This window comes from Anarrhichthys ocellatus, unplaced genomic scaffold, assembly GCF_004355925.1.
Source record: "Anarrhichthys ocellatus isolate YVR2014 unplaced genomic scaffold, GSC_Weel_1.0 scaffold120, whole genome shotgun sequence".
Classification (NCBI taxonomy): Eukaryota; Metazoa; Chordata; class Actinopteri; order Perciformes; family Anarhichadidae; genus Anarrhichthys; species Anarrhichthys ocellatus.
In genome coordinates, this window is record NW_022280150.1 from 599469 (window position 1) to 625518 (window position 26050).

The 26050-nt window shown below is 44.2% G+C and overlaps 4 protein-coding genes across 4 annotated transcripts; 2 read left to right on the forward strand and 2 right to left on the reverse strand.

The window, feature by feature from the left end:
* The first annotated feature begins 9 nt into the window (after nucleotides 1-9).
* On the forward strand, nucleotides 10-6501 carry LOC116399644 (rho-related GTP-binding protein RhoA-C). The gene is made up of 5 exons (XM_031876935.1): nucleotides 10-73; nucleotides 2169-2324; nucleotides 2603-2723; nucleotides 2817-2947; nucleotides 4627-6501. Exons 2-5 carry the CDS (start codon nucleotides 2169-2171, stop codon nucleotides 4798-4800), a joined length of 582 nt encoding a protein of 193 aa, XP_031732795.1. The 5' UTR covers nucleotides 10-73; the 3' UTR covers nucleotides 4801-6501.
* On the reverse strand, nucleotides 4327-13233 carry tpk2 (thiamin pyrophosphokinase 2). The gene is made up of 8 exons (XM_031876934.1): nucleotides 11189-13233; nucleotides 10855-11096; nucleotides 9929-9992; nucleotides 9716-9846; nucleotides 9460-9578; nucleotides 7531-7663; nucleotides 7335-7431; nucleotides 4327-7231 (listed from the first exon to the last, which is right to left on the reverse strand). The coding sequence occupies exons 1-8, from the start codon at nucleotides 11256-11258 to the stop codon at nucleotides 7185-7187; spliced, it is 903 nt and encodes a 300-aa protein (XP_031732794.1). The 5' UTR covers nucleotides 11259-13233; the 3' UTR covers nucleotides 4327-7184.
* Nucleotides 12289-18707, forward strand: gmeb2 (glucocorticoid modulatory element binding protein 2). The gene is made up of 10 exons (XM_031876933.1): nucleotides 12289-12680; nucleotides 13647-13803; nucleotides 13939-14009; nucleotides 14141-14265; nucleotides 14396-14499; nucleotides 15104-15261; nucleotides 15975-16043; nucleotides 16153-16290; nucleotides 17548-17670; nucleotides 17787-18707. Exons 2-10 carry the CDS (start codon nucleotides 13661-13663, stop codon nucleotides 18338-18340), a joined length of 1485 nt encoding a protein of 494 aa, XP_031732793.1. The 5' UTR covers nucleotides 12289-12680; nucleotides 13647-13660; the 3' UTR covers nucleotides 18341-18707.
* A 1262-nt stretch (nucleotides 18708-19969) lies between these two features.
* Nucleotides 19970-21749, reverse strand: pdyn (prodynorphin). Its single transcript, XM_031876974.1, has 3 exons — nucleotides 21671-21749; nucleotides 21147-21283; nucleotides 19970-20762 (listed from the first exon to the last, which is right to left on the reverse strand). Exons 2-3 carry the CDS (start codon nucleotides 21267-21269, stop codon nucleotides 20202-20204), a joined length of 684 nt encoding a protein of 227 aa, XP_031732834.1. The 5' UTR covers nucleotides 21270-21283; nucleotides 21671-21749; the 3' UTR covers nucleotides 19970-20201.
* Nucleotides 21750-26050: the final 4301 nt, after the last annotated feature.

The following is a 26050-nucleotide window of genomic DNA, read 5'->3' on the forward strand; positions in this document are numbered from 1 at the left end:
TTCGTGGCACTGGGGGCGGGACTGATAGGTCCGACAGGCACACTAAAGAAAGGCGAGGATATCCATTAATACGGTAAAACTGCGTCTAAGTAACTACTCACAACAGCTCTCTGCTTCGTTGCTTTACATGTCAGGGTAGGTGTTAGAACCAAGCAATATATAGCGCTCTCAAAATGTGAGTTGTCCACTTTGACAAGAGGCCAGTTGTCCCGGAACACTCAGCAAAGTTAGCAAGCTAATAGTTAGCCTCCTTAGATGGGATGGAAACTGCTGCTAGCTAGACGTTAGCCCATACTCCACATTTTCGGTGAGAAATAAAGGCCAAATAAGCATATTAATGTAGATTAAGGTTACATTGGATTGCAAGTTAACTGTAACGTGACGCAATTCACCAGAGGCTGAGTTGACAGATACAATAGCCCTTTACATTAAGAGGTGAATAGCAGTGAGGAAGTGAAGTTATAACGCAACGAAAACTTGCCAAATTCTACAGATACGTCAGACGGCTGAACGCTTTGCTCGGACGGTCCCCTGTGTTCCCCTCTCTGAAGCGGGTTAATAGTTCATACAGGTGGCTGTAGGTTATATGTCATCGAACAAACTATAGTTGGTTTAACTGAATTGTATTCAGGCACAATGGTGAAGCTTCAGTGAAGGCTTATATTCCACATTTACCTGATTTGGATTAAAAATAGTGACAACAGCGTAGTTTCAGTAGGCAGTTCAATTAAGAGGTTAACGCATGTCAGCATCAAATCACCAAGATATGTTGATTTAGGTCAATTTTGATAAACAGAGTAAGATTGTTTTGTTTGTTGTCATGCTATACTCTGGTTTATTGTCACAGTTTGTTCAGTGAAGTGACTATTGGTAACAACAACCCAAACTAAACAACTACTGGCTCAAGCATGGACAGCACTGATGTAGTGTTTTGTTGCCATGCTGAAAGACATGACTCTAAGGAAGGTCAAGTCTGTCAGGCCTATACTGTTTGTGCCAGAATAATAGAAGAAACAGTTTGGTCAAGGGGGAAATGTCGGATAGGTATTCCATTAAATATATGCCAGATATTACATTTTCTAACAGGATGAATGCTGTGGACTTTCCCAGACTTTTCATGAAGAGCCACAAGTAGGTCACATTTATCTCTTGTCTAAAGTGCAACACGGATCAGCTGTGTCTCAGAAGGTCAAGTGACTGCATCGAATGTGAGAAGACTGCAGTTTTTTTGGGAGTGGACGCAGGTCGACACTGGACTATAGGAAAGTGGTGTGTTTATGCGCATGAACCGGCAGTGACACACATCCAGGTGATGTCAGTGTGGGCTTGCATCGAAAACAATGCAGCGCTGATGTCATATTACCACTAAGAACTGTTGTCAACTTGAGCTTTACTGTGAGATGTGGGCTTTGTTCAGACCCACAACAGTACTGTGTGTGAAAGTGAAGCCCCCTCACTCATGTCAATGAGGAGGTCTCTAGCTAAGACTCTAACCTGGCTCCGTTTCTGGCTGCACCATCACCCAGCAAAGCATTGGTTTGCCAATGAAGTACATGCAAGCGAACATTCTCGGTAGATTACTTTTGTAACGTGAACCTTGTAAAAATTCTACAGTTCATCTTGCGATCGCCACAAAAGGAGGAAGATAGACGGATTGTCACCATGATATCTTTCTAGAGTTATTCAATATTATAAGCTGCCGTGCAATGTTCTGGTGTCTTATGAACCTACAAAGTCATGGATCCGTAGTTCAAACATGTTGATGCAGGGCTGGGTTTTTCTGAATGTGTGAGAAGAATTACTTAGAAAATAAATTGTGATGAAACATTGCAGCTGAACTCGATAAGATTTGAGGATCAGGAATGGAGGAGGGATTTAATTAAGCCGTGCTAAAACATAGATTATGATCAACTTGAACGGTCGGTTGAGCAAAGAACATGCTCCATTCATTGCAGACCGGTGCACAAATATTTTCACACTTTACGCACCCCAGCACTTCCTGTTGAGCCTCTTCACATTCCATGGCTCAACAGTTTTGTTTCCCCCATGACCAAACTGTTCATACAATACAAGTTTTTATAAAAGTTACTGTCTTTTGTTTGTTTTCATCTCAGACTTCTCCAAACTCTCCCGTATGCTGGTTAATGTCTTTACTCTTCTTCTCTCAGATGGCTGCGATCAGAAAGAAGCTCGTGATAGTCGGTGACGGCGCCTGCGGCAAAACCTGTCTCCTCATCGTGTTCAGCAAAGATCAGTTCCCCGAGGTTTATGTGCCCACAGTGTTTGAAAACTATGTGGCAGATATTGAGGTGGACGGTAAACAGGTAAGCTGTTTATTATACTGACAAATTATGTAACTTTCTTTCTTACAAATCTTTTCTGATCATTCACAAACTTGAATTGAGTTTTTTTTCTCCCACGTTTACAAAGAACTTTTGAGTTTCCCTGTACATGTTTGCATAATATATAGAGAGCCATGCCTCTTGCTGCAAATCAGGAGTGTCTGTCGTGACTTGCTCCTTTTCAAGATGTCAAAATCTACGTAGTGAGTGAAGTTAGAAACTGCTCTACAGACGCGTCCTATTATCCCGTGTTGCTGCAGGTGGAGCTGGCTCTTTGGGACACAGCGGGTCAGGAGGACTACGACCGCCTGAGGCCTCTCTCCTACCCAGACACAGATGTCATCCTCATGTGTTTCTCCATCGACAGCCCTGACAGTTTGGGTGAGGCTTCTTCTTTGTCGTCGGTTGTTTTTCTTAAACATTCTGTTGGCATCCCGGTCCATGTTCAACATGTCCACCTTGTGCCTGATGCAGAGAATATTCCAGAGAAGTGGACTCCCGAGGTCAAGCACTTCTGCCCCAACGTGCCCATTATTCTCGTGGGAAACAAGAAAGACCTGCGAAATGACGAGCACACGCGGCGGGAGCTGGCTAAGATGAAACAGGTCAGTGAGGTCGCTTCTTCACTTAAGCTGCTATGGGTTTCAAGCTCGCCGACTTAACACAAAACTCACACTCGCCACAGTCTGTAAAACGTCCCGTTACGTACGACGCATGGCTTTGAGCGGCTTCAGATCCCCACCAGAAAAGGCTGAAAATATTCTAAATATAGCATACACTTAAGGAACACCCCCAAAATGTCCATTTGTTTATCGATTACTCCCAGCTGTTTACCTTGAATTCTTGACAGGTGCATAAAACGAGATTGGGAGCGTTTTGATTGGCTCTCAACATGGCGACGCCTGAGCCGGTGGCTTGGCGCTAACAACGCTAACAGTATAAACAATGACAAACGTGCCGACAGGGCTAACGGTGTGTACCTGAGGGGGGAACAGGAGGGTGGGCGCTATGCTTCTGTGACGACGCAGCCATCAGCTGTAACATCATACGAGTATCAGTGCAGAGTGGCAGCTCACATGCACTTAAACATGCACAGAGAAGCTTGGAAAAAACAGCACACACAGAGGGAGAACAATGCTCTGCTCAGGTAGACATTACTCCACGATATCTTCACATAGAACGTAGTTGTTCGCCGCTATATTCATGCTCTGAATGACGTTTATTGCTCCCTCCAAGAAAACCTTTTTTCTCGCATGCCTACACAAAGCAAAAAACAGATGCAGTGCATCCGGGAAGTATTCACAGCGCTTCACTTTGTCTACATTTTGTTATGTTACAGCCTTATTCCAAAATGGATTAAATTCATTTTTTTCTTCAAAGTTCTACACACAATACCCCATAATAATAATAAAGTGAAAAACATTTCTTTTAAAATTTAGTTTCTCATGGTCTGAGAGTCCTTCAGGTGCCTTTTGGCAAACTCCAGGCGGGCTGTCATGTGCCTTTGACTGAGTGGCTTCCGTCTGACCGCTCAACCATACAGGCCTGATTGGTGGAGTGCTGCAGAGATGGTTGTGCAATGCTGGAGCTCTGTCAGAGTGACCATCGGGTTCTTGGTCACCTCCCTGACTATCGCTCAGTTTGGCCAGGTGGCCAACTCTAGGAAGAGTCCTGGTGGTTCCAAACTTCTTCCATTCACGGATGATGGAGGCCACTGTGCTCATTGGGACCTTCAATGCTGCAGACATTTTTCTGTACCCTTCCCCAGATCTGTGCCTCGATACAATCCTGTCTCAGAGGTCTACAGACAGTTCCTTGGACTTCATGGCTTGGTTTGTGCTCTGACATGCACTGTCAACTGTGGGACCATATATAGACAGCTGTGTGCCTTTCCAAATCATGTCCAATCAACTGAATTCACCACAGATGGACTCCAATCAAGTTGTAGAAACATCTCAAGGATGATCAGTGGAAACAGGATGCACCTGAGCTCAATTTTGAGTGTCATGGCAAAGGCTGTGAATACATGTGATTTTTTTCGTTTTATATTTCTAATAGATACCTTCCGGATGCACTGTAAGTGTTTAACAATAGCAAAACTATATCAAAACATCCATTTCAAAACTGTCACAGCGAGAGAAAGCGAAAGGTAACGGGAAGGTTTTCATTTCTTTGTAAGTTCCTTTCTATGTCTTTAGACACTTATAAGACCGATCTATATTACTTTATGAATGATTTCTACAAGTGGATGATACCCCTTCATGATTTTGGTTTATCCAAACAGGAGCCAGTGAAGTCAGACGAGGCGAGGGACATGGCTAACCGGATCAATGCCTTTGGTTACCTGGAGTGCTCGGCCAAGACGAAGGACGGCGTGCGGGAGGTGTTCGAGATGGCCACCAGGGCAGCGCTGCAGGCCAAGAGGCGAGGCAAGAAGGGCGGCTGCCTCCTGCTATAGAGTGTCGGTCACACAGGATCGGGAGGGGAGGGAGACACAAACCAGGCCAAAAAAAATAAATCAACATCCCTCCTCCGTGTCTGCTTCGACACCAAGGTGGGCACAATTGAACGGGGTGTTATGAGGAGAAGAGTCAACCCGGGCTTAAGGGGAAAGAAGGAAGGTCGAATGCAATGGGAAAGGGAGTATATACATTTATGTACAAGGTTATAGCTTTTAGCTTTCAGATGAAAATACTGTCATCTTGTGTTTAGGATTCTTTAGACATGACATTATTAGGAGAATGCGAAGAGAAGCGAATATTGCTCTCACTCGTACTTTTTAAAGGAGTGGGAGGGTGTGAAGGGTTTCTGTTCTGAACCATAGCGCTGTGGTTTGAGGGTTGAGACCAGTTCACCCCAGATGCATGCCTGCCTAACTAACTGTGGGGGGACTTCCAGGGCCTGCAGCGGGACCGTGCTGGTCTTTCCTTCTCCTTCATTCCCGTGGGGAAACATAACCCAACTTTCCGTTTTATCAACCTGTAGTCTTTCATATAGAATTCCATTCATTTAAAGAGCTGATTTTAATTGTTGGCGTCTGAGCGTAATGAGACCAACTTGTTTGAGTGTTTTGTACAAGCTTGTTAATGAATGTAACACTTAACAAATGGAGATTAAGTTAACCTCTACTTTCAATCAGAAAACTGTGATTGAATTGGCGTGGACGGTCAGACGCACTGTATACAGTTGGGTATTAAAGGGTTAAAAAGTGGTTTGATCCTCCTAACAGTAACTGCTAACTTTAGGAGGAAGCCTCCTTGATTTCTGATTTGCTCCCGTTTTAATTGACTTTTAATGCAAACTCAACACCTTGGCCATGTTTCCCCATTGTCTTCATATCATTTCTACTGCACCATTTCCCTTTCACTACACTTAGCTTCATGCCGGAGTTTCTCTTTCTAACACAAATGCTGTTTCCACTTACTAATTAGTCACTTTGCTGTTCTTTTCCCCTTAGTGTTGTTTAGCCACCATCAATGAAACGCTACACTTTATGTACAGATTTTACTTTGAAATCCTTCCATCAGGTCATAGGATGTCCTCTAGTTACCGGTATGCTTTTAATTTGAAACATTTACAGGAAGTGGAGTTTCAGAGGCAGTAACTTAACAGCAATAACAAAAACTGCAACATGGAAGCAACTGTTTTTCTGTTATGATTATGACGTGACTGATACATTATACTGAATTTAAGCATGCGAGACATGATAGTACAGTAACTCCACCCTCAGTGTTTTAACCCAGCCCTTATTTGTTGTCCAGCTGTTGTTGGACACTCCCATTATTTAAATACCAGCTTTTATTTTGAAAGTTCTGGTGTCGCTCAATGCCAGGCTGTTATCAGAAGTGTGTTTCGTTTCCACTCTGCCTGTTCACTCGTGATGTCTACAACTATTCTTTTATTTCTGCCTCTTTTTCTGTTGTATGTTATTTGAACTACGTGATATTCTACTGCCTTATGTTGTATTGTTTGCACACAGCTTAAAACTAAAATGTCAGTGTGGTATACACACTTTGAAAAAATTATGAAATACAAAATGCAAGCAACTCCTAAAGGATTGGTTATTTGAAAGAGGACTATTGTTTTGTATCCTCACATTTCACCAGTCATCTTTTTTTAATGTATTCTAAAGGAAATAAATTGTAACTGAGAATGACCAGATACCACATGCTTTGTCTTTATTTCAGTTATTGTCATGAATCACGCTTTTGTCCGGCCCTCACAGGTGGATTGGTCTTCACAAAGGTTCAAACCAACTCTTCTCTAGAATCCTAGTAAAGATCCTAAACCTCCCAGGTTGGATTTTGTGGAAAGACCTTTAATAAATTGAAACAATGTGCACATTTAATGATTTGTGAAAAAGTGAGATTTTTACATCTTCAATTCATCGTCTCTCTAATAAGTGTTGTACTATTGTAATTATTAAGTTAACAGTTTAAATTAAAGCTAGGGTAGGTTTTTTGTAATATATTTGTTATCTTCTTTACAGCATTCAATGCATCAGATGCTACCTATCTGCATTGACATTACCAGCTGTGAGTACTAACAATAACATGTCCTGTTAATGAAGATAAATTGACGTGTTTTCTTGCACATCATGGAGACATGAGGTGGTTTGATACGGTCAGCGCTGAACGACAGTCCTCTCTACAGCTCTCTCTTGTGACCTCGTCCTCCTCGTTTTGGGTGGGAGGCATAAAGGGAGGGGCAGGGACTTTTTCTGTTGGATACTTAAAAAATGTTGTCTACTCGTGCCGGTTTCTCCAAAGTTGCCTGCCCCTGAGTTCGAGCCCCTGTTAGCGGGGTTAAATATAAAGACACTGGGCTCAGTCCTCAGCTGCTCTATAATGTCTGATGGAGTCCTGCCACAAATTCCTGATAGCATGGCTCTGAAATGAAAAGTATACAGTCAACACAAGACGTATTGAAAAAAAGTTGTCAAATGATTTCTATTAATCTCAACAGTGGAGATTTTGTAAGATAGCCACAAACCTGTGTCTGGTTCAATAAACGAGTGTCTGATGAGGAAGTCCAACACCACCATGGCACAGTTGGGTTTGAAGTCATCAGTGGCCAGCAGTTCCTTCACCTGGAACCAGGACAGGAGACAGAATTCAACATGTATTTGAGTGGCATTAAGTCTTGGAGCTTTCAATGTCAACCCACAGATTACGTCAGCGACACCAACCTTATCTATGGGCAGTAGGTAGAACTCTTGGACCTCTCCATCGCCTGCTCGGGGCTTGAACTCCGGAGGAACTTCCAAATCGAAGACAAACTGACTTTCTGCAAACACCCCGTCCTCATCCTTGTAGGTGTAGCTAGACAATACGTTCAAGTGGTTAGTTATGGAACGCATTAAGCTACGTGCTAGAGAGAGCGCTCGTCACAGGCTCATGCTCCCTTCAACAATGCTCATTGAATATGTAGGCCGATATAAAACAGGAAGGCCATAGCATCAGACCAGTTCATAAGAAATGAACGTGAACTCGTTTCTTTTTTAAGACGGTGAACTTCATTCTAATTTCTAAACATTAGCTAGTTCATTTCAGTCGGTGTGATCTGAACTTTGAGCTAGCGCTTGTGAAGTGTGAACTTGCACAACGCTTCTACTTTGTTTCATAACATAGAACAGAAGGACGCGGTCCAGTCTAACCTCTGGTGCATCCTAGTAGACCACCAATCCCAGAACCCCCTTTTTTATTGTGTGGTGTTAATGTAAACACACAAAAGTTTAAGTCACATGTAGCGCTTCTCACCAAAGTGCATTCTGTATCCTTGAGGTCTGTTTAATGAACTTCTTTTCTTACAAAACATTTCCAAAAAACATTTTCTTTAAATAATTTGAAAGCTGTTGATACGGATTTTCTTTCCAGTACCGATTCCGTTACATGAATTTGCGTACAGAGTACCGATCAGATATCAGTGCGTTGATAACAAAAAAGATGACGTTAAACTTGACCTACGGCCAGAGCTCATTTTACTGAATAGAGCTTGAACGCATCATAATGTTACTCAATGCGAGCTCCGTTATTTAGCCAGGACAGGACTGTGCTGCCCACCGGCTGCTAACAGCTAACGTTAACTAGCTCTCCCCCTGCCGATTTCCACACAGATTTGTTGTTCACAGTGTAGCGTTAGCAATGAACCAATAGGGTGCACCAGAGTGTTTAACCACAGGTGTGTAGGTGTGTTCACACATGTGAAGCTGGATCAGGGTAGCAAGTGACAAGTGTTGCTGTTCCTGTGTAGCGTAAATCAATGATACGAAAACGTGATATCGGATCGGTAGTATTGGAGGCATTACCACTGCTGACTACGGACTGAAGGAGTCATTAAAGGGACCTCTCATAACATTGAATAAACTTTACTGTCTTGACAAAAGTTCCAAAGTGCACTGAGGTGGATTTAGTTAAGAGTGTATTTTTGATTGTATCGCCATCTTTATTACATTTGCAAGCATAAGTCTGGTGTCACTATGTTTTTCTGATTCTCAACAAATCCCATGTGCAGGCCCAAACCAACAACTGGTAGTCTGGCTCTCAATACTTTATGACTTCCTGTCTGTGACACTCAGTTCCAAGCCCATTAAAAGAAAAAGTTGAGTAATTTCCTGAATCAGCTGGTTACCGTAGTTTTTAATCAAACCTTACGCAAACAGGAGGAAATAGGGCAATTGATGGGAACTACTTTCAGCGGCAGATGAATCCACAGTGTGTGTGTTCACTGTAATGAAGGAACATGGTAAATGTACTTGTATAGCGCTTTTATAGTCCTTCATTCACTGATGGCAGAGGCTACCATGCAAGGTGCCACATGCCCATCAGGACTCGAACTAACCATTCACGCCCAAGGACACAAGGACACAGCAACATGGGGATCGAACTGCCGATCCTGTGATTGACGGACGAACCGCTCTATCACTGAGCCCCTGACATGTCCCCGGGTGCAACAGCATGTCCCATAATTAATAGCTGTTGGACAACAATGGAGCTCTACGGCACAGAGGGAGAAGATACATCTACTTATTAGTAGATTCGATCATTGTCGGAATGAGTCTGTTAGTCAGACTTGAGAACAAGTCACCGGAGTTACCCTTTAACTGCGAGACGCTCACCTTACGTTGGTCACAGGGCGAGCCTTCTCTGCAATGGCTGCTGGGATACACGCTTCCTCCTCACATTCTTTGACCAGAGTGTTTTTGACGCCAACACCAGCAGCAAGACCACCTGCTGCCTTCGAAAGACACAACACATCACCCTTCTAGATTCTTTTCTGAAATCTGAAATATTGAGTTGAATATTGAATTATAATTCCCACTCCTATCCCTGATTGCTGGCATGTACCGTCAGTCAGTCACAGCGTGCGCTCACCACATTGTCCAGTAGTCCGGGGTACGTCTGCTTAGTGAGGGAGCGTCGTGCCAGCCACATGTTGACTTCCCCACTGTCACTGACAGTGTAGCCGTTGACGTGGACTCCATACCGCTTCACTCCAAAGAGACCTGTGGTTGAGCGTCACAGTGAGCTCACACTCTAATGCTGATGACAACAGACGGAGCTGCCACAGCGTGTGCCGTGACTTACTTGTAGCTGCTCTTTCCATCCACATTAAAGGAGGGTCGGAGAATTTTGGCATCACACTGTACTTCTGAAAGATAAGGAATGCTTCAGGATTACTGCGATACCAATGATTACATTTGTATTATTATTTAGAATGAGGTATGAGGATGTGGTTTTTACAGTCCCAGGTTTAATTCCAGTGTATGAGATGATATAAACTGTCATCAGGTCAGCAGTAAAGTACAAGCAATTGCATTGTAAATGTCATATCTCATGGAAATTCAGCCATTGTTTACCAAAATCACATGTACAGATTTAACAATCTGATGTGAGGTTTGTGTTTTTTTTTTTATATATTTATATTTTAAAGTCCCCTTTCATAGAAAATACACTTCACAGTTTAGCATAATCAAATGACATTTTAAATAAGGCCTAAAAAACGTTAGTGACATTATAGCATACATACAATGTAAAGGAAAAGGCATCTGCTCTCTGTCAGTACATTTAGTGTTAGTTCTGCAATACAATGTTGGCCTTTGACACAATCCATCACAACTTACTTTTTCTGTCTCTCAAAGCATTTGGCTTTTGGTAATAACTTTGTTTACATTGTAAGCATGTTTTACAAAGATATTTAAAGCTTGGTTCTCATTCATTTTAAATTAATACAGGGGTCAGGCAGAGTTGCCCTATTTCTCCTTTTTTGTTTACTTTAGTCGCCAAATTATATAATAAAAATAAATAATATAATTGTTATTACAATAATGCCAATATTATAAATATTTTAAGGAATAAAACGATTTAAGACAGGGAGTTAAATTTGTATGCTGTTTGTGTGTGTTTGTACTGTACCATCAACATGTTCTTTACATGCTGCTACTGTTTACTACCTATTCTTCCGTGGCACAGCGTCACGTGGATTTTAGTGTGAGCGCTCCACAGTGCCTCACCTCGTCTCTCCACCCTTTAAGACACGTTAGGGAGCTCTCCTGTCTCAGGGTTTGAAGGACCGCGTCCACAGCCTCGGACCTCTTCTCGTACGAGTCCAAGCTGCGACACAGTGACACAGCGCCCCCGTGCGGCGGACTGAACACTTCTGGGTACCGTGTCAACAGTGAAGCTACATGTGGAGGAATCCAGCCCACTTGTGCTTCGTTTATCTCAAACCTCCAGCACTTAGAACGACAGGAGCCTGCGGGAACAAGGCGGAGGTTGATACTTTATAAGCCACCCTTCACACCGTCGACTGCGTGCTATTTTAACTCAGTGTCACTCGTAACTTACCGGGTAAATAGAAGTTATTCATTCGGCGGAGGAGCTGGAGTATGTTTTCGGACCAGGCAGAGTTAGCCATTTTATAGAATGTTAACTAACCACCTCTCAGGCCCCGATAGAGTAAACGTGGATAAACTAGGTGGACGAGACGACTGCTAATCACACACCAATGCTAATCAAGCTATTATTTTGAACGCCATGTTTTTTCTCAAAGCGCTCTGCGCATGTCTGCTTCTTCTTCGTGAGTTTTTACATGGACTTGAGGCATCTGTTTATCTCGCCTTAAATTGAACTAGTATCGATTAGGCCCATCAATAAACTGTATTTAAACTATTGTCTGTTAACCATCTAGTGTTCTAATACAACATCTTACATATAGGACATGCATTATTATTTCAGATATTGATTAAGCAGCATGTATATGCAGGCAATACAAAGGTTCATTGACAGAAAATGGATGTAATCACTTCAATAAATCATGTAAAAAACATTTAAAAAATCCTACTTTAAACCACATTTGTGTACTTATCAAAACAAATCAGATATCTGTATTAAAGGTGCAGTCAACCGTCTTCATCTTCCTCTACACGTCCACAGTGCCATACCATTCAATTAGACATGTAAAGAAATAAATAATACTTTCAATTCAACCTCCGTAATGTTTTGCATGCAGATAATAAAGAGAAAACAGATTTTCCCTGTAAGAAGCACATGGTTTGATTGGGGATAAGTAGCATAGACATCATAATAAAATAAATCCAACTTGGAATTGAAAATGTAATGGTGATAAACATAAGACACAGACAAATTGAAATGTGACAAACTCGTTATTTCTCTAAAAAAAGAAAACCTATTTATAGCTCTAATTCGACCAAGGCTAGATTAAGGCAGTGTAGTTTATAGCACAATTATTGTTTTTTCTATCTATTATTCTATCTATTTTATTATTTTTAACTAATACTGTTATTCACTCATTCTCTCTTTCATAATCGTAACTGTGCTCTGCCAAATGTCTTGCCAATAAAGCTTATTGCATTGAAATTGAATTAGATTTACTTTAGGTAAGAAAACAAGGCACTGAACACGCACACTGTAGGAGTTAACCGGCTCCAGAAGATGGCGGTAGCGCAAAACTACTGACGCTAGCTGCCGTTAAACTGCAGACAAGTAGAAGAAGAAGAAGAAAAAGGCTGTTACGATCTGCTTAAAATAAACACAAAGAAGAAGGAATAATATGGAGTAGTTTTGAGAGGATGCAATTTAATGAATTGCAAGAGTAGTCCCCAAACATCGTAAAGAACTGCGCGGCAGTGTGGTGTTAGAAATATGAAGGAAACAACTGCTATGACTCTATTCACTGCATTCTCCTTTTAGCTAACACTGAGCTAACGTTAGCTAGCAGCCACCCGGTGGGGGCTAACCGTCACATCCCCTCATATTTTCACCGTAAGACGAGGCGACATTCATCAACTAACGACTGTTTTTTTATTAAGACCAAAAGGTAAGATGTATTTAATATCCCAAATGCGTATGCGGTCCTGTTGGGTCTCAGCTAAATATGAGTGCACAACATATAGCATTCAATTACAAGTTTAGTTTGGTTTTAATCTAACGGTAACCTTCGTGATACTGTCATTGTTAATTGCACACTGCACTGTTCGAGTTAGCTAAACAGGGATGTAGCTTAGTTTACTCTATTATCTAGTATTAACGCACGTAACGTTAGTTATATCGGCTATGGTGGAAGTTTAAAAACCATGCCATTACCAAAAGTTCTTATTAGTTAGAGACAGCATCTGCATGACACGCCGTTGCTCACTGTATCTGTAGTGTAACGTGACAGTCAGGACGTCTCCACCGATCACAGCCAGGCTCATATCAGAGAGAGCCACCGGATGCGGAACGAGTGACCCATAAGTCCCTTCAAGTCTTTGACCGTTTTCACCGTCGTCAGTTGTATTATTCAAGTCTGAAGAGTACACCAAAATATACTTCAAAATCACTGAACCTAACATTTTGTTAGGAGACAAATATTGTTCACACGTAGGACATGAATCTTTCCCCTGAAGAATAAACAATCTTAAATAAGATATAAATGATAAGGTGCCTTGTACTCTTTAACTTTGTTTTAAAGGCTCTATTTTTCCCTTCTCGACAGTGAGCTAAACAGCTCTTTTAATGATTTTTTGATAATGGAAATCTACCACAATTGACTTATTGTGAGTGATTTATCACATGGACCCATCTCTACGCTGTATTTCATATGTTGAACATTGATGCCCACTGCTTTCCACAGTGCATTTAAGTTGTAGCCAGTTTTGGATTTAATATTACAAGATAAATACTTTTTTTGTTGTTGTAATTACTAAACTTTTCTCAATACTATAAAAACAATATTATTAATACCTCATGTTTTCTCCCTCTCTCTCTCTCTCTCTCTCTCTGCTGTCTTACTCTGTGTGTGAAGCTCCCCCTGTCCTCATGGCCTCGTCAGAGGTCAGCATGCAAGACGTGAGCGAGGTCGTGATCGTCACCATACCGGAGACGGTGGGAGAGGACCTCCCCTCTGTGGTGGAGGAGGACAAGGTGGTGCTGGTGACTGCAAAGCTGACCCCTCAGCTAGGGTAACATACCTCACACATGCTGCTTAGTGGTCATCGGCGCGCACACACACACAGCGGAATGTCAGTCGTTGAGGAGCTTGTCCTGTTGTCCAGTTCGCTATATTGAAACTCATAAACGCCGTGTGGGTTTTCCAGGGAGGACGTCCTCACGGTGGCACAGGTGGAGTCAGAAGCTGATTCACTGTCGAGGGAAGAGGCAGTCATCGGTAACGTGGCCCGCAAGGCTGTGTTAACATATGCAGTCTTCCCAGTGATCCAAAGCACAGAATAATGTCCATCTTCAGTTTGCATGATCAGACGACACAATTGATCATGTTTTTGGTCTCCGTCTCTGCAGTGAAGCTAACCGAGGAGGTGGACGTGGAGGCCGACGTCTTCTACCCGATCACCTGCGGCGATGCCAAAGCCACACTGGTGTGGAAGAAGTTTGTCTGCCCCGGGATCAACGTGAAATGCGTCCAGGTACGCGCCGTCGCCTCGGAACAACAGAGCCTGCAATGCAAAATAACAAAAGCTCATTTGTGAACCCGTTTAAGGAAATCATCAACGGCTCATGGTAGTTGTTTTTTTCTTTTCTCGCCTCTCTGATCAGTTCAATGAGCAGCTCATCAGCCCAAAGGAGTTTGTGTGCTTAGCGGGGAAATCCACCCTGAAGGACTGGAAGAGAGCTATCCGTCTCAACGGCACCATGCTCAGGTCTGGACTCATCACATGCACTAACAGGGAGTTCTACTTGGTCCGGGGATATGGGCCACAAAGCTCAAAGGCTCCGTTTTTCCTCAACAAAGGCGACATTTAGTGAGTTGCATGTTTCGTGGAAACATGTCAGGGTGAATCCAGTTTATTACCGGATCATGATGCTGATGACCAGGATCATTCTGCAGAAATATTGCAGGAATTTGGTCAAATCCAGGCTTTCATAAATAATGCAGTCGGGTTGAATCACGGTGTGATTTTGAAGATTTAAGTAATGCATTGATAACTAACCAGTCAGAATGAGTACCTTCACTTCTGAAACCTAAGTGCATTTTGCTGCTAATACTTCCATTATTTGATTCTATATTTATAACATATTTATTATTTTATTTTATTTTGGATTTCAGGGCAGAGACAAACAAATATTGTAAGAGTTTGTACAGATCACCTCTTATATTTGAGTAGATCCATATTTCCATAAAGAACTTGGTTCCATCTCCTCCTTCCGGGTGTTGGTGATGGTTCTGTTACTAAACACAGCGAGTCTGTCCTCATGTTGTGCATCGTGCCCATTAAAAGCCTTTCATCGTATTTCCGTTCACAGGAAGATCATGGACTCGAGTGAGCTGGACTTCTACCAGCACACAAAGGTCTGCTCCAACACGTGCCGCAGCACTAAGATCGACCTGGTGGGAACCAAAGTGTCCATCGGCGGAGATCAGCCTGCGGAGCTGCTTCCTGCCACGCCCTCATCGGCCGATTGTGAGTTCCACATTAACACGCACCAACACGTGTCTGTTTCTACATGTTTTCCTCACACACAGACATGTTTCTCCTGTAGTGATGATGATGATGATGACGATGACACATTACAGCTGATTTTCACACCCTGATCTGAGCTCTGTAGCAATACAACAGGACCCTACCAGACCTAACTAGACTGAATATCAATATCTAACCCAATGTAATGACGGGATGACGTCGGCACACCTACCTCACGTTACATTGATCACATGATCAGCACTCATCCAATCATTTCAAATTAAGAGCGCTGTTATTGAAGATAACAGAAGGTACAAAGGTAAATCCGGTTGCAGAATTCCTGGATGACTGCCAGTGGCAGTAAACAAGGTGGATCTGCCTCCAGGTCCAGGTTTCATATCGGTCACATACATGACATGTAGACGACACCCGGCCGCTCAGAATCTTCTCACCCTTAAAGGTTCTGAGTGAGCAGCTATTCACAGAACCAGAGTTGCCTCCCTGACCACCAGCGGCTGTGAACAAAGTGGATGAGCCTGATTACACTCAGCGTTTGAGGAACAGAGCCAGGGGCTTCAACAGTGGCAACACTAGTGAAATGTGATCGTAATGCAGCGTGACCCAGAATGAGTCCAGCAGCAGGCTTAGACACACTGTGTGTCTCAGTGTGGGGGCGCTGTTCAGTGAGCATTGTTCTGCTGCTTGTGTTGCAGTGAATGGAGCAGTCGTCTCGTTTCCAGACGTGGCGGAGGAAACATCAGAGTGGGTCACAGCCATCGGAGGTGATCAGCAACCTGCAGACACACTCACCATCATGTGCAATGGACTAGTCCAGTGGACCGTTTTCTTAATTGTGTGTGTGTGTGTGTGTGTGTCCGTGTCCGTGTCCAGAGGACTCTGTGGCATTCTGGCGCACGGTGAAGGAAGCTGGACTGCTGGAGGAGGTGGTGGAGGACTTCCAGAAGGAGCTGCAGGAGGTGCTGAAGGGGTTGCAGGAGAGAGTGTGTGACCCACCACTTCAGGTCAAAGGTTGGAACCACACACACACAGAAGCAGGGCTTTTGGAAACATTCCAACTGAAATCCACCCTGCGCTTGTTTTTCTCTGGAACTGCAGTGGAAATGATCACCATGACAGAAGGCGGTCTGCCTCCACACTTGACGGTGTGTTGGAGTTGTGCTGGTCACAAACTACAGTTAGAGTCTGTCGCCTGCATCTCTTCACCCAACAGCTCGCTGCTCTCTGTTTGCACCGTTCCTCCCTGCAGTATTTCAGACAGACCTGCTCATGTCCGTATCTGGGTGGTTGGACCTGTTTTCACTGAAGAATGAAGCTCTGCTGGCTTGGCAACGAACCCGCTGCGTTTCCTATAATCGTTGATAATGATAGCATTGGAACGGGGGAAAGCTTTTAATGTGAAGAGGCGGCAGCAGGGAATGTGAGAGCAATCAGTAAACGGTAAAATAACGCCGAAGTACAAACAGGAAAGTCCAAACCACTGAGACTCAGGTGGAAGCCAGAGAACGTGTTGAGAGCTGAACGCAGAGAGGCTTTTAGAAACGGAGCTTTCCCTCCGGTCTCAAGCGCCAACACGAGCTTAGCCACCAAAGACACGGCTACACAGGCAACCCTTTGTGGCCTCCAACATTCCCTGTGGTCAGAGTTCTAAACGTCATGCACAGCTGTTTCAGTTGAATTAGTTGGACAAGTTTTGTTGTCAGCCAACTCAAAAGAGACCAAAATGTAATGTTTCTCTGCTTGTTCAGGCGGATGAGAGCTTGGAAGCGAGTGTAATCTAGGTTTCACACCAAAACAGCGTTTCTGATATTAAGCGGCTCATTGTAGACATCGGTTCGTAGTGAATACAGCTGTTTACAGCTGCAGCTTAACGGTCTGTGCTTCAACAGCTGTAACCTGTGTAGTCTGTCACAGTCTCCAACAGCTTCACATGAATCTGTGCATCTCTGTGACTGCGCATATTATTTACCAACTCAAACACACCTCATTTAGAGTTAAGTGATTAGTTTAAACTCAGGATTAATTGTATTAACATTGGCTAAAATATTCAACTCTTTCCCTCTACTGTGTGTCAGTAACATGATTTTTGTCCGTATGGAGATTGAAAGCATTAACTGTAAGTCTTTAGACTGATGTGAGAATGACGTTGAGTCAGACGTCACACAGCTCCCTCTGCAGACATTAAAGGCCTTCTATTACCTTATATTACTGGAAACACCTTGATGTGTAAAATCCCCTTTCATGTTTAACATGCGGTGTTTTTTTCAGATGCTGTTTTGCTCAACAACATCGTGCAGAACTTCGGGATGTTGGACCTAGTGAAGAAGGTTCTGGCCAGTCACAAGAGCCAGATGGACCGCTACAGAGAGCAGTACACTCGCAGCCTCGCCGGTCAGTACAAGGGCCCTGAACAGAGTCTTAGCATTCAGGATGGAGTCGTGTTTTGTGTGTCAGCTGTGGAGAAACGCGGACCCTGCATACAGATGATGTGTTGTCTCCCTCTGCAGCTCTGGAGCAGCAGTGCGACGAGCACAGGAAGCAGGCCAAGGAGCTGAAGAGCAAATCCCAGCACCTCAACAACGTCCTGATGACCCTCACCCCGGTCCCCGCGCCCCCAGCGCCCAAGCGCCCGCGGCTGACCCGCGCCGTCTCGGGCCCGGCCTCAGTCAACGCCACCCAGATCACGCTGCCACTCAGCCAGCTGACGGGCCTGCAGCTCGGCAAGATGCTGACCGTGGCGGGGGCCTCGCCCGGCACCAACCTGGGCGGCTACACCTTCCTGACCTCCTCGCTCTCCGGGTCCGAGCTGGGGGCCGACGCCTCCAACCTGACCGTGCTGTCCGCGGCGGCGGGTCAGGAGGGCGGCTTCAAGGTGGTCGGCCCCCAGTTCCAGCTGGTGACTCTGCAGGCCGCGCTGCAGAGCTTGGCCGCCGCGCAGCAGCCGGTTGGCACCATCAGCGTGGTGGACGTCACGGCGACCGCTGATGAGTCTCAAGAGGAAGGCCAGGCAGACGGCGATGAGGAGAGGCAGCCGGAGCAGGAGGACAGGGAGCAGCAGTGAGACAGACGACAGCTGTCCTCTCCCCAGTCCCCCAGCTCCTTAGCCACCTTCATTTCAATATTTTGGACGCTGGACTGATCGTGCGATGGATGGAGGGATCGTCCACATTTTGACTTTTTCACATCAGCTCATGCACGGTCTTCACTTGTCACTTAACACACGAGCCTTCCTTGTAGGTGTACGTCAATTTTCAAGATACCTAGATTTCTATCGTGGCATCTGGTGTGAGTGGTGTGTGATGTGACTGTAAATATGTATTGGTAACTAATATATTTGATACAGCTCTTTCTGTAGGGATTTATTCCACATAGGCTGGAGTAACAAACAGTGTTGTTTAGTTTGATAATAAACGCTCACTTTTCAAGAACAGATTGTGTCTCACTGTTTCTAGTAAATATGAACGTGTTCTCTAGCGACCAACCGGCAGAGGAAAACTGGATCGTACATTTTAGAGCTTTTTTTTAAATCCCAACTCGCGGTCAACTCACTAGCTTTCCCCGGATGTCTTCATCAAACAGCTCGGTTGTCATGGAAGCTTCACAGCTGTGGTCACATGACAACTATTACTAATTAGAAAGAGGAGGGTAAGAGACCAATGTTTCATACACTAATATGTTCTTTTTGCTATTGAGGAAAGTGATATAGACCATCAGGCTGTATAACTAGTATAGAAAGTATATCAGATCAGTTCTGTGTATTTCAGCACTATCGCAGGGCTGCAGTGTTCTCTTCATCTGGTGGGTCAGTGAGTCCTTTGATTAAACAAAGGTCAGAATGAAGGACTGATGCACCTGGACCAGTGAACCGGGCTCTGGATCGCGTCTGTCGTTTGGCCACAAGATGGCGCAACCGTCTCACCGTCCAGCGGCTCCCGGTCGTTCCTCTGGTTTGTCCACGCGCTTCAGATTTGAGCTTCCTGGTCTCCTGAGAAGTGCCTCTTGGACTCTTTGCGCACAATAATGTGATTGTTTTTGGATCACGGTAAAATAATAAGCAGCGCGTGAACTGACTGTCTGAATCTCAGTAACGGGTTAGATTGATGGACGCCAATAACGGGAAAACGGCAAACACGTTATATTTTGGCTTTGCGGGATATTTCGTTATAAAAAAACGTCTGACAGAAACGGTAAATAAAAAGGAAGCATACCTGTAGAAACATGAATAATCGAACCATGCCATATTGGTTTCGGGTATATGGATCTCATATTTAAACTTTGTATTAACCAATAGCTTCCTCACCAAATGTTATGGTGGTATGATCATTGAAATGTTTTACTGTTTTAAGTTTATTATTTATTTTCAAACTCACTTCAGAAAAAAAAATTGTCAGTTATGAGAAAATGTGGCACAAACGTAGGCATCTCATTATTTTATTAATATGTCACACGCCTTCCTTTAATGAAGGATACACATACAATATGAACCAAATTTAGGATTAAACAAAAATAAGTATTTAAAATTCCACTATGACGTATGCCAAATTTAAGAGTATCTTAATATCTTATTTTATTTATGACAGTCTCGTCACGTCCAGGTATGAGTCCGCCGATAAGGAAAAATAAAAGGACCAATATGCTGAAGGGAGTTTGGCGCGAGGGCTGAAATCAGTCAAGTCGTTTTGAGTCGTTGGCAAACAGGAAAGTGGTTTTATTCATGTTTTTATTAAACAAGCATCATTTATTGAATGACAGACGATGATGCCAACAACACAGAGATGATAATTATTTTTACACAGAAGGCAACCGAGCTGGCTGTAATATAGGCAGGCATATGATACTTTCTGGTTAAATGGTGTCATTTCAAGTGAACCTGCACAAGTTCTTCGTAGTTTTTCTTTATTTTCACCCCCTGCAGAGTTCATCTATAGGCTCAAGTCATCGTAGTAATACGGCTCCTCGGCCGAGCGCACAGAGATTTTGAAGTGGCGGCGCAGAAATCCTCCGTAACGCTTGTCCCACTTCAGGTTGTTCAACTTTGGTCGGATCCGCCTCATGAAGCCCCCGTAGCGCTTCTGCAGCTCCTCGGGCTCTTGGCTCTCCGTCTCCGCGGAGCTAATCCTCTTTGATTTAGGACCGAATTTGCGTAAAAAGCCGCCGTAACGCTTCACGTAACTGCGGAGCCGGTCCTCCGCGGCGTCGTCTGAGTCCGGCGGCGCGTCCGCGTCCCTCTCCTCCAGCCTCTTCAGCAAGTCCTCATACTTCTTGGGCAGCGCCCCGGCCTTCAGGACGTAGTTGTCGCGCCACGGAGAGGCGAAGATTTTGTTCTTGTTCTTGTCGATCCTCTTGATGAAGCCGCCGTAGCGCTTGACCAGGTCCGCCTGCTGGCTCTCCTCCTCCGCCGCAGCTTCGTCCTGGCTGAAGTCCGCCAGCCCCGAAACCCGGTCGCAGCTCTCCAGCTGCCCCTCACACTCGGTGTTGCACGACTGCGGGACACAGGAGAAAAAGAGTATGAGACAATATGAGGCTATACATGCATTCACACTGACACATTTGGCATTTTTAACTTTAGGATTTAGGAAATTGAAATAGACAAAAAAAATAAACGAAGTTTCGTTGAAGAGAAAACAATTTCCAAGTTTAAACGTGGATAGATGTCCGAAGTTAACCCAATTCCAATTTAGGCGCCCGCTGCCAATCATTTCAAAATTAAACTGACAAAAAAAAAGAATGCAACTAAAGCCCAATAAATTCTCCAAACAGCAGCAGTTTTTTCCGCCTCTCTCTCTCTCTCTCTCTCTCTCTCTCTCTCTCTCTCTCTCTCTCCCTCTCTCTCTCCGTGCTTCGTGTTAAGTTGTCTCCGGTCTTACCAGGCTGCTGAAGGCGGCGTCGGGGCCGAGGATCTGCTGCACGCATTTCTCGCACTGCGAGGAGCAATCTGCGTGGATGGAGGGCGGCAAGCTCAGCATCAGCACCAGGACATACCACTCCATTCTTCACCAGATCCCTGGCACACGCAAAGACGCATACACACACACACACACACACACACACACACACGCACAAAAAAGAACACAGGCAGTGAGTCTGGGTAAGGCTCAGAATTGAACTGGCTTGGTTTTGAGGACTCGCAGACTGTATACATAACTTAACTTGTAGCTACTCAAGAAAATGACTTGCTTCCTGAAAACACTCTTAATTGAGTCAGCTTTGATAATAGCCCGTTAAAACACACGATGATATTGATCATGTGGACCTGTGCGCAGTGCGTAATGGCGCACCGAAGCCAAGTCTTTCTGTCAGCACTTTGTTACAAGAAAATAGAAATATGAAGTGTGTCTTCACTCAGACCAGAAAAGACAGTAAAGTTAAAAAAAAAGTGTAGAGTCGGTACCTCAGGAGTTGGACAGATTCTTCCAGCCGTAGTAAGACTCACAGAGGCGCATCTACCATCAAACGTCCGCCCTCCAACTCTTTGTGTTTCTCCTGCGCGGCTCGTCGCCTTCGCTTTTTATCGCCGGAGACTCGGTCGTGTCACCGCGGCGCATCAGAGCATTCTAATAAGGGACCAATGGGAGGGGAATGTGCTGCGTAAATAAGCCCACCGCCTCCCGGCTTCGGGAGGTTTTTGAAAACAACGCCCACACAGAGAAGGTATACCATCATTCCATCTCTCGGGGGGCCTCGATCAGAAACCTGGGCTGTAAAAAAAAAATCACACAATGAACATCAATGAACAAAGTGATTTCTCTTTTTCAGTAAGACTGAAAGAAAGTAACCTACAGGAGAGACTTCAATAGAAGACACTGTTTGATATAAACACGATGATGAGATCTTCATTCATCGCTGTCATTCACATCTTAAGAGAAAGGACTGGTTTGGACATTGCTGGCCTTCAGCTCACACCTTTCTTTTGACCATTTGAGTGTAGTGGAACAAGCTGTGAACACAACACCAACATTATCACCATATAAAGTTGTTAACTTTGTACTTCAGTTAACAGATGGGTCTTTTGCCACATAGCAGATTTGGAGCAGCACGATCATTCATCTGAAATATGCTTGTGTCCACCTGATGAATGTAAGTATAATATTCCTTCGTTTAGCTCTTTTTTGGTCTCTAACTATTCCTGAGGGGAATATAAAGGCACCGGTGTGTTCCTCGTCTCTAGCTGTGTCGTTCTGCTGTTTGTTGTTGAGCAGGTTGTGAACAGTGCCTTTATCACATAGACTTTCAGAAGTGGACGTAGTCAAGGTGACGTCACCCTTTGGTTTGTGGACTTCTGTTTTGAAGTCTCACGGTCAGCATTTTGGCCGTCGCCATCTTGTTTTTGCAACCACAAGTGACACAAAAGGGCGGAGCTAAGTACAACTGAAAGCAGCATTTGACATTTTTAGGCAACCAAAATGTTTCAATTAACTTTGACAAAGGGAAAACACACAGTGAAAGGGTTAAAGTTGTAAGACGAAAACACAGACAACTCCAACGCTGTGGTAGCGACCTGTAATCAAAAGGTAGCCCCGCCCCTAAAGCATACCCTGCTTTATGGTCTGTTTGACTCTAAATGGACCATAATTTACTAAAAGAACATCATGCTGTATTGAAGAAGACTTGAAATACAGCAATTGAGACCATAAACAGGCAGTGTTCCTGCAAGACACTGAACCCTTAATTGATCCCCCCCGTTAGGGGGGCTGGAGGGGAGGAGTCCTAACTTAATATTACGGGGTAACCGGCCCCCTCTGGTCCCCATCTAGAACCGCCCCTGCTTACAATGTTTAGGTATTAAATCCAGATAGAAGTAGGGTCATTTTTCTTATAGATTACTGTACACTCAGACTTCTTTTTTTTACAACCAGAGCAGTTGCCCTCTGATGGATGTTAGAGAGAATGCAAATGAAAGGCACTTCAGCATTGCCTTCACTTTCTAGACCCGGAGGGTTTCCGCCTGGTTTATCAGAGCTTTCTCACTGAAAACAGCTGCCTGCTGTCTGCTGGTACTGAGACTGAACCAAAACAATAAAGTCTTGGGCTGTAAAACCCAGGGGAACTGCAGTATTGGTGATAAGTCAGTGGGTTTGCTTTAAACTAACAAAGTGCCGTCCTATCACGTTTAAAGACAAGTGTTTATACAGTACCTGTTTCAAATGGCCAAACTCAAAGGTAGAGTAAAGTCTTGATGCAATTCATTGAACACACGGGCAAACTGCTGCACACTGTTGGACATTCTTTCCTCAAAGTTATTCATTATGTTGCACTCGGCCTTTTGCATGAAAAGGTAGTTCTGTCTATAACTTGAGAGAGAATTTAAAGGCCCGCTTACTTTCATACCTTTGCACACCTGACCAATCCCTGTGTTAACTGGGTGTGACTGTCAGATTGTGCTTCGGAAGCTTACAAATCTGATCGGGCCACAGCTACCCCTGCATCGAGGCCATGGAAAGAAGATTTCGGACATTGCTTAACGACCCGATAAGCACTAACTATGAAGCATGCTTGCGCCTTAAGCACAATGCTACCCGGAACTCAAGAGGTATGCTGACTGTTCTGCAAAGCTTGGCCTTGTATCTTTGACTTTCTCCCGAAGCGCAGCTTTATGATGCACCACATGTGTCGGGCACTAACGATTTCTCAAACCTGAGTGGAATATGCTCGCGCCTCCCTCGCCTCTCGGGCAAATCTACGCCTACCGTGGTGTCATCATTGCCTTCATGCTGTGTCGTGTGGTCGGTGGATGCTTTCAGGCCGCTTTGTGCAGTAAATTAGCAGCAAGCGAGGTCAGCGAGCGCCCTGCGCTGCGCTGTGGGAGGTCCCCGGTGAAATGATCCACACATGACAATCGGGGGGCCTGGTCCCATTTCAAGGTCGAAGCCTTTCAAAGCTCATTGATAGATCAAGGCTACGCCGTCGGGCCTCCGTATCTTTGTTTTAGTTGACAAATGAAGAGAAACCTCGGCCGTGCGACTGACTGGTGCAGTCCACAAGTGCTTTTCACTCTGGCATGATAGCAAGTGTTTCACTTGGATTGGTTTTCATATTTCTTATTCCAAGATAAGAAATGATTTCTTGGTTTGCCGATGTTTGCACTGACATTACAGTCCTGTTGACAATGTGATATTTAATCCTGTTTGCACTTTTTATTTCATCCATCTTCACTTCGAGATAGAAATGAATCTCTTTAACTATCATGACAACTGTTTTCATCGAGTCATAACTTACTACGCTGTGACGGCGTTATATTCCTCTAGTTAGTAGAAGGTGCTGCTCAGCAATACTCAGGGGGCTGACACCTTCTACAGTTAAAATACATCCTTTTAACACACAAAACACGTAGCGCTTAAACATGAGGATTTAAGTCACCAACACAGTCACTCTGTCAGTCCGCCCAACACGTTGGTCCAGAGCAATATAGCTCCACTGTAATCTCCATACACATTTTCTACATTCAAGCGTTCTGGTTTTCTGTTTGTAGTCTGAGTAGTATTGACCAATCCCATTTGAGCAGGCTTTGCTGAGTGCAGGTAACAGTCTGTGTGTAGAGAAAAGAAGGTGGACAAAATGAAATTTAGCAACCCACCGGGTATTGTCTGGCTGTGATGTAGATTTTTATTGGTTTTAGATGAGCTTGTAAACTGGCTACTTGTGAAACAACGCGGTCGTACAAGTCGTCTCTCAACCCCAACTCCAGTCTCGCATCTCAAGTTGCTAAGTGGACTGTACACAATGAGCAGCGCGCAGAAAAGGAAGTCTTGGCCTGGATATCGGCAGGCTACATCCGAATCCCAGAAATATAACCTCTTGCCCAATAGCCGATGGATTCCAAGATTGACCCCCGCTGCTGCTGGCCAGGTTGCTGTGAAATTAGCTGTGGAAATTCTTAGGTCACCAGAAGATCAATCCTGATGGTTTTGGTAAAATTTTCCTCTAGCGCCACCATCAAGACACATATTTCCACTTTTATTACAGACAAAATATAATGGACAGATTGTCAAGAATTTATTGAGCTGATGGCCCCCAGAGGATGAACCCTCTCCATTTTTTCTTCCTGTTCTTTTCTGAAGCACCCCTCTTAAAATGTCAAAACCTACAGCGAGCACGCAGGAAAGCCACCTGGAAAGTCAACATAAACACGGTAAGGCCATCGGTTATTTTGTTTGGTGCTGATCCCTGCATGCTGTTTAAATGAACAATTAGAGTGTCTTTTGTGATGTTTGTTTTACAGGCTTCTTTTAGAAGGCCTAAACATTGTTACCCAATGGAATGAAAATTCCTGATTATGTTGAAGTTTTTTAACATTCAATGCCAATGTTTCCCAACAGAGGTCTGGTCAGCTTCCTTCAAACTCCACACCCCTATATATTTTTTCATTTTCAAACTTGTAGTCTTCAGCCCCAACCAACACTGACTTAAGTGAAATCACTTGAAACAGTTTATCAGACTTCCCACAGCTCACTCTGGAGACACTAAAGCATTGCGTAACCTCAACCATTACACCTGGTTCAGATTAGGCAAAGATTATATTTAAGTTAATAAAAAGTTTAAAAAACTCCGGTCTCTTCCATGAAAGTCAAGCCTACAGCCTACAGAGAGGTCAGAGCCCTGACATCTTATTGCCAGGACAAAAACCTGCATTTTAATGTCGGCAAAAGGAGCTGATTGGGAACTACAGGAAGTGACACAGAGAAGGACATGCCCCCATCTCCACCAATGGGACTACGATGGAGAGAGTCAAAAGCGTCAGGTTCCTCTAGGTTCACATCAGTGAGTACCTGAC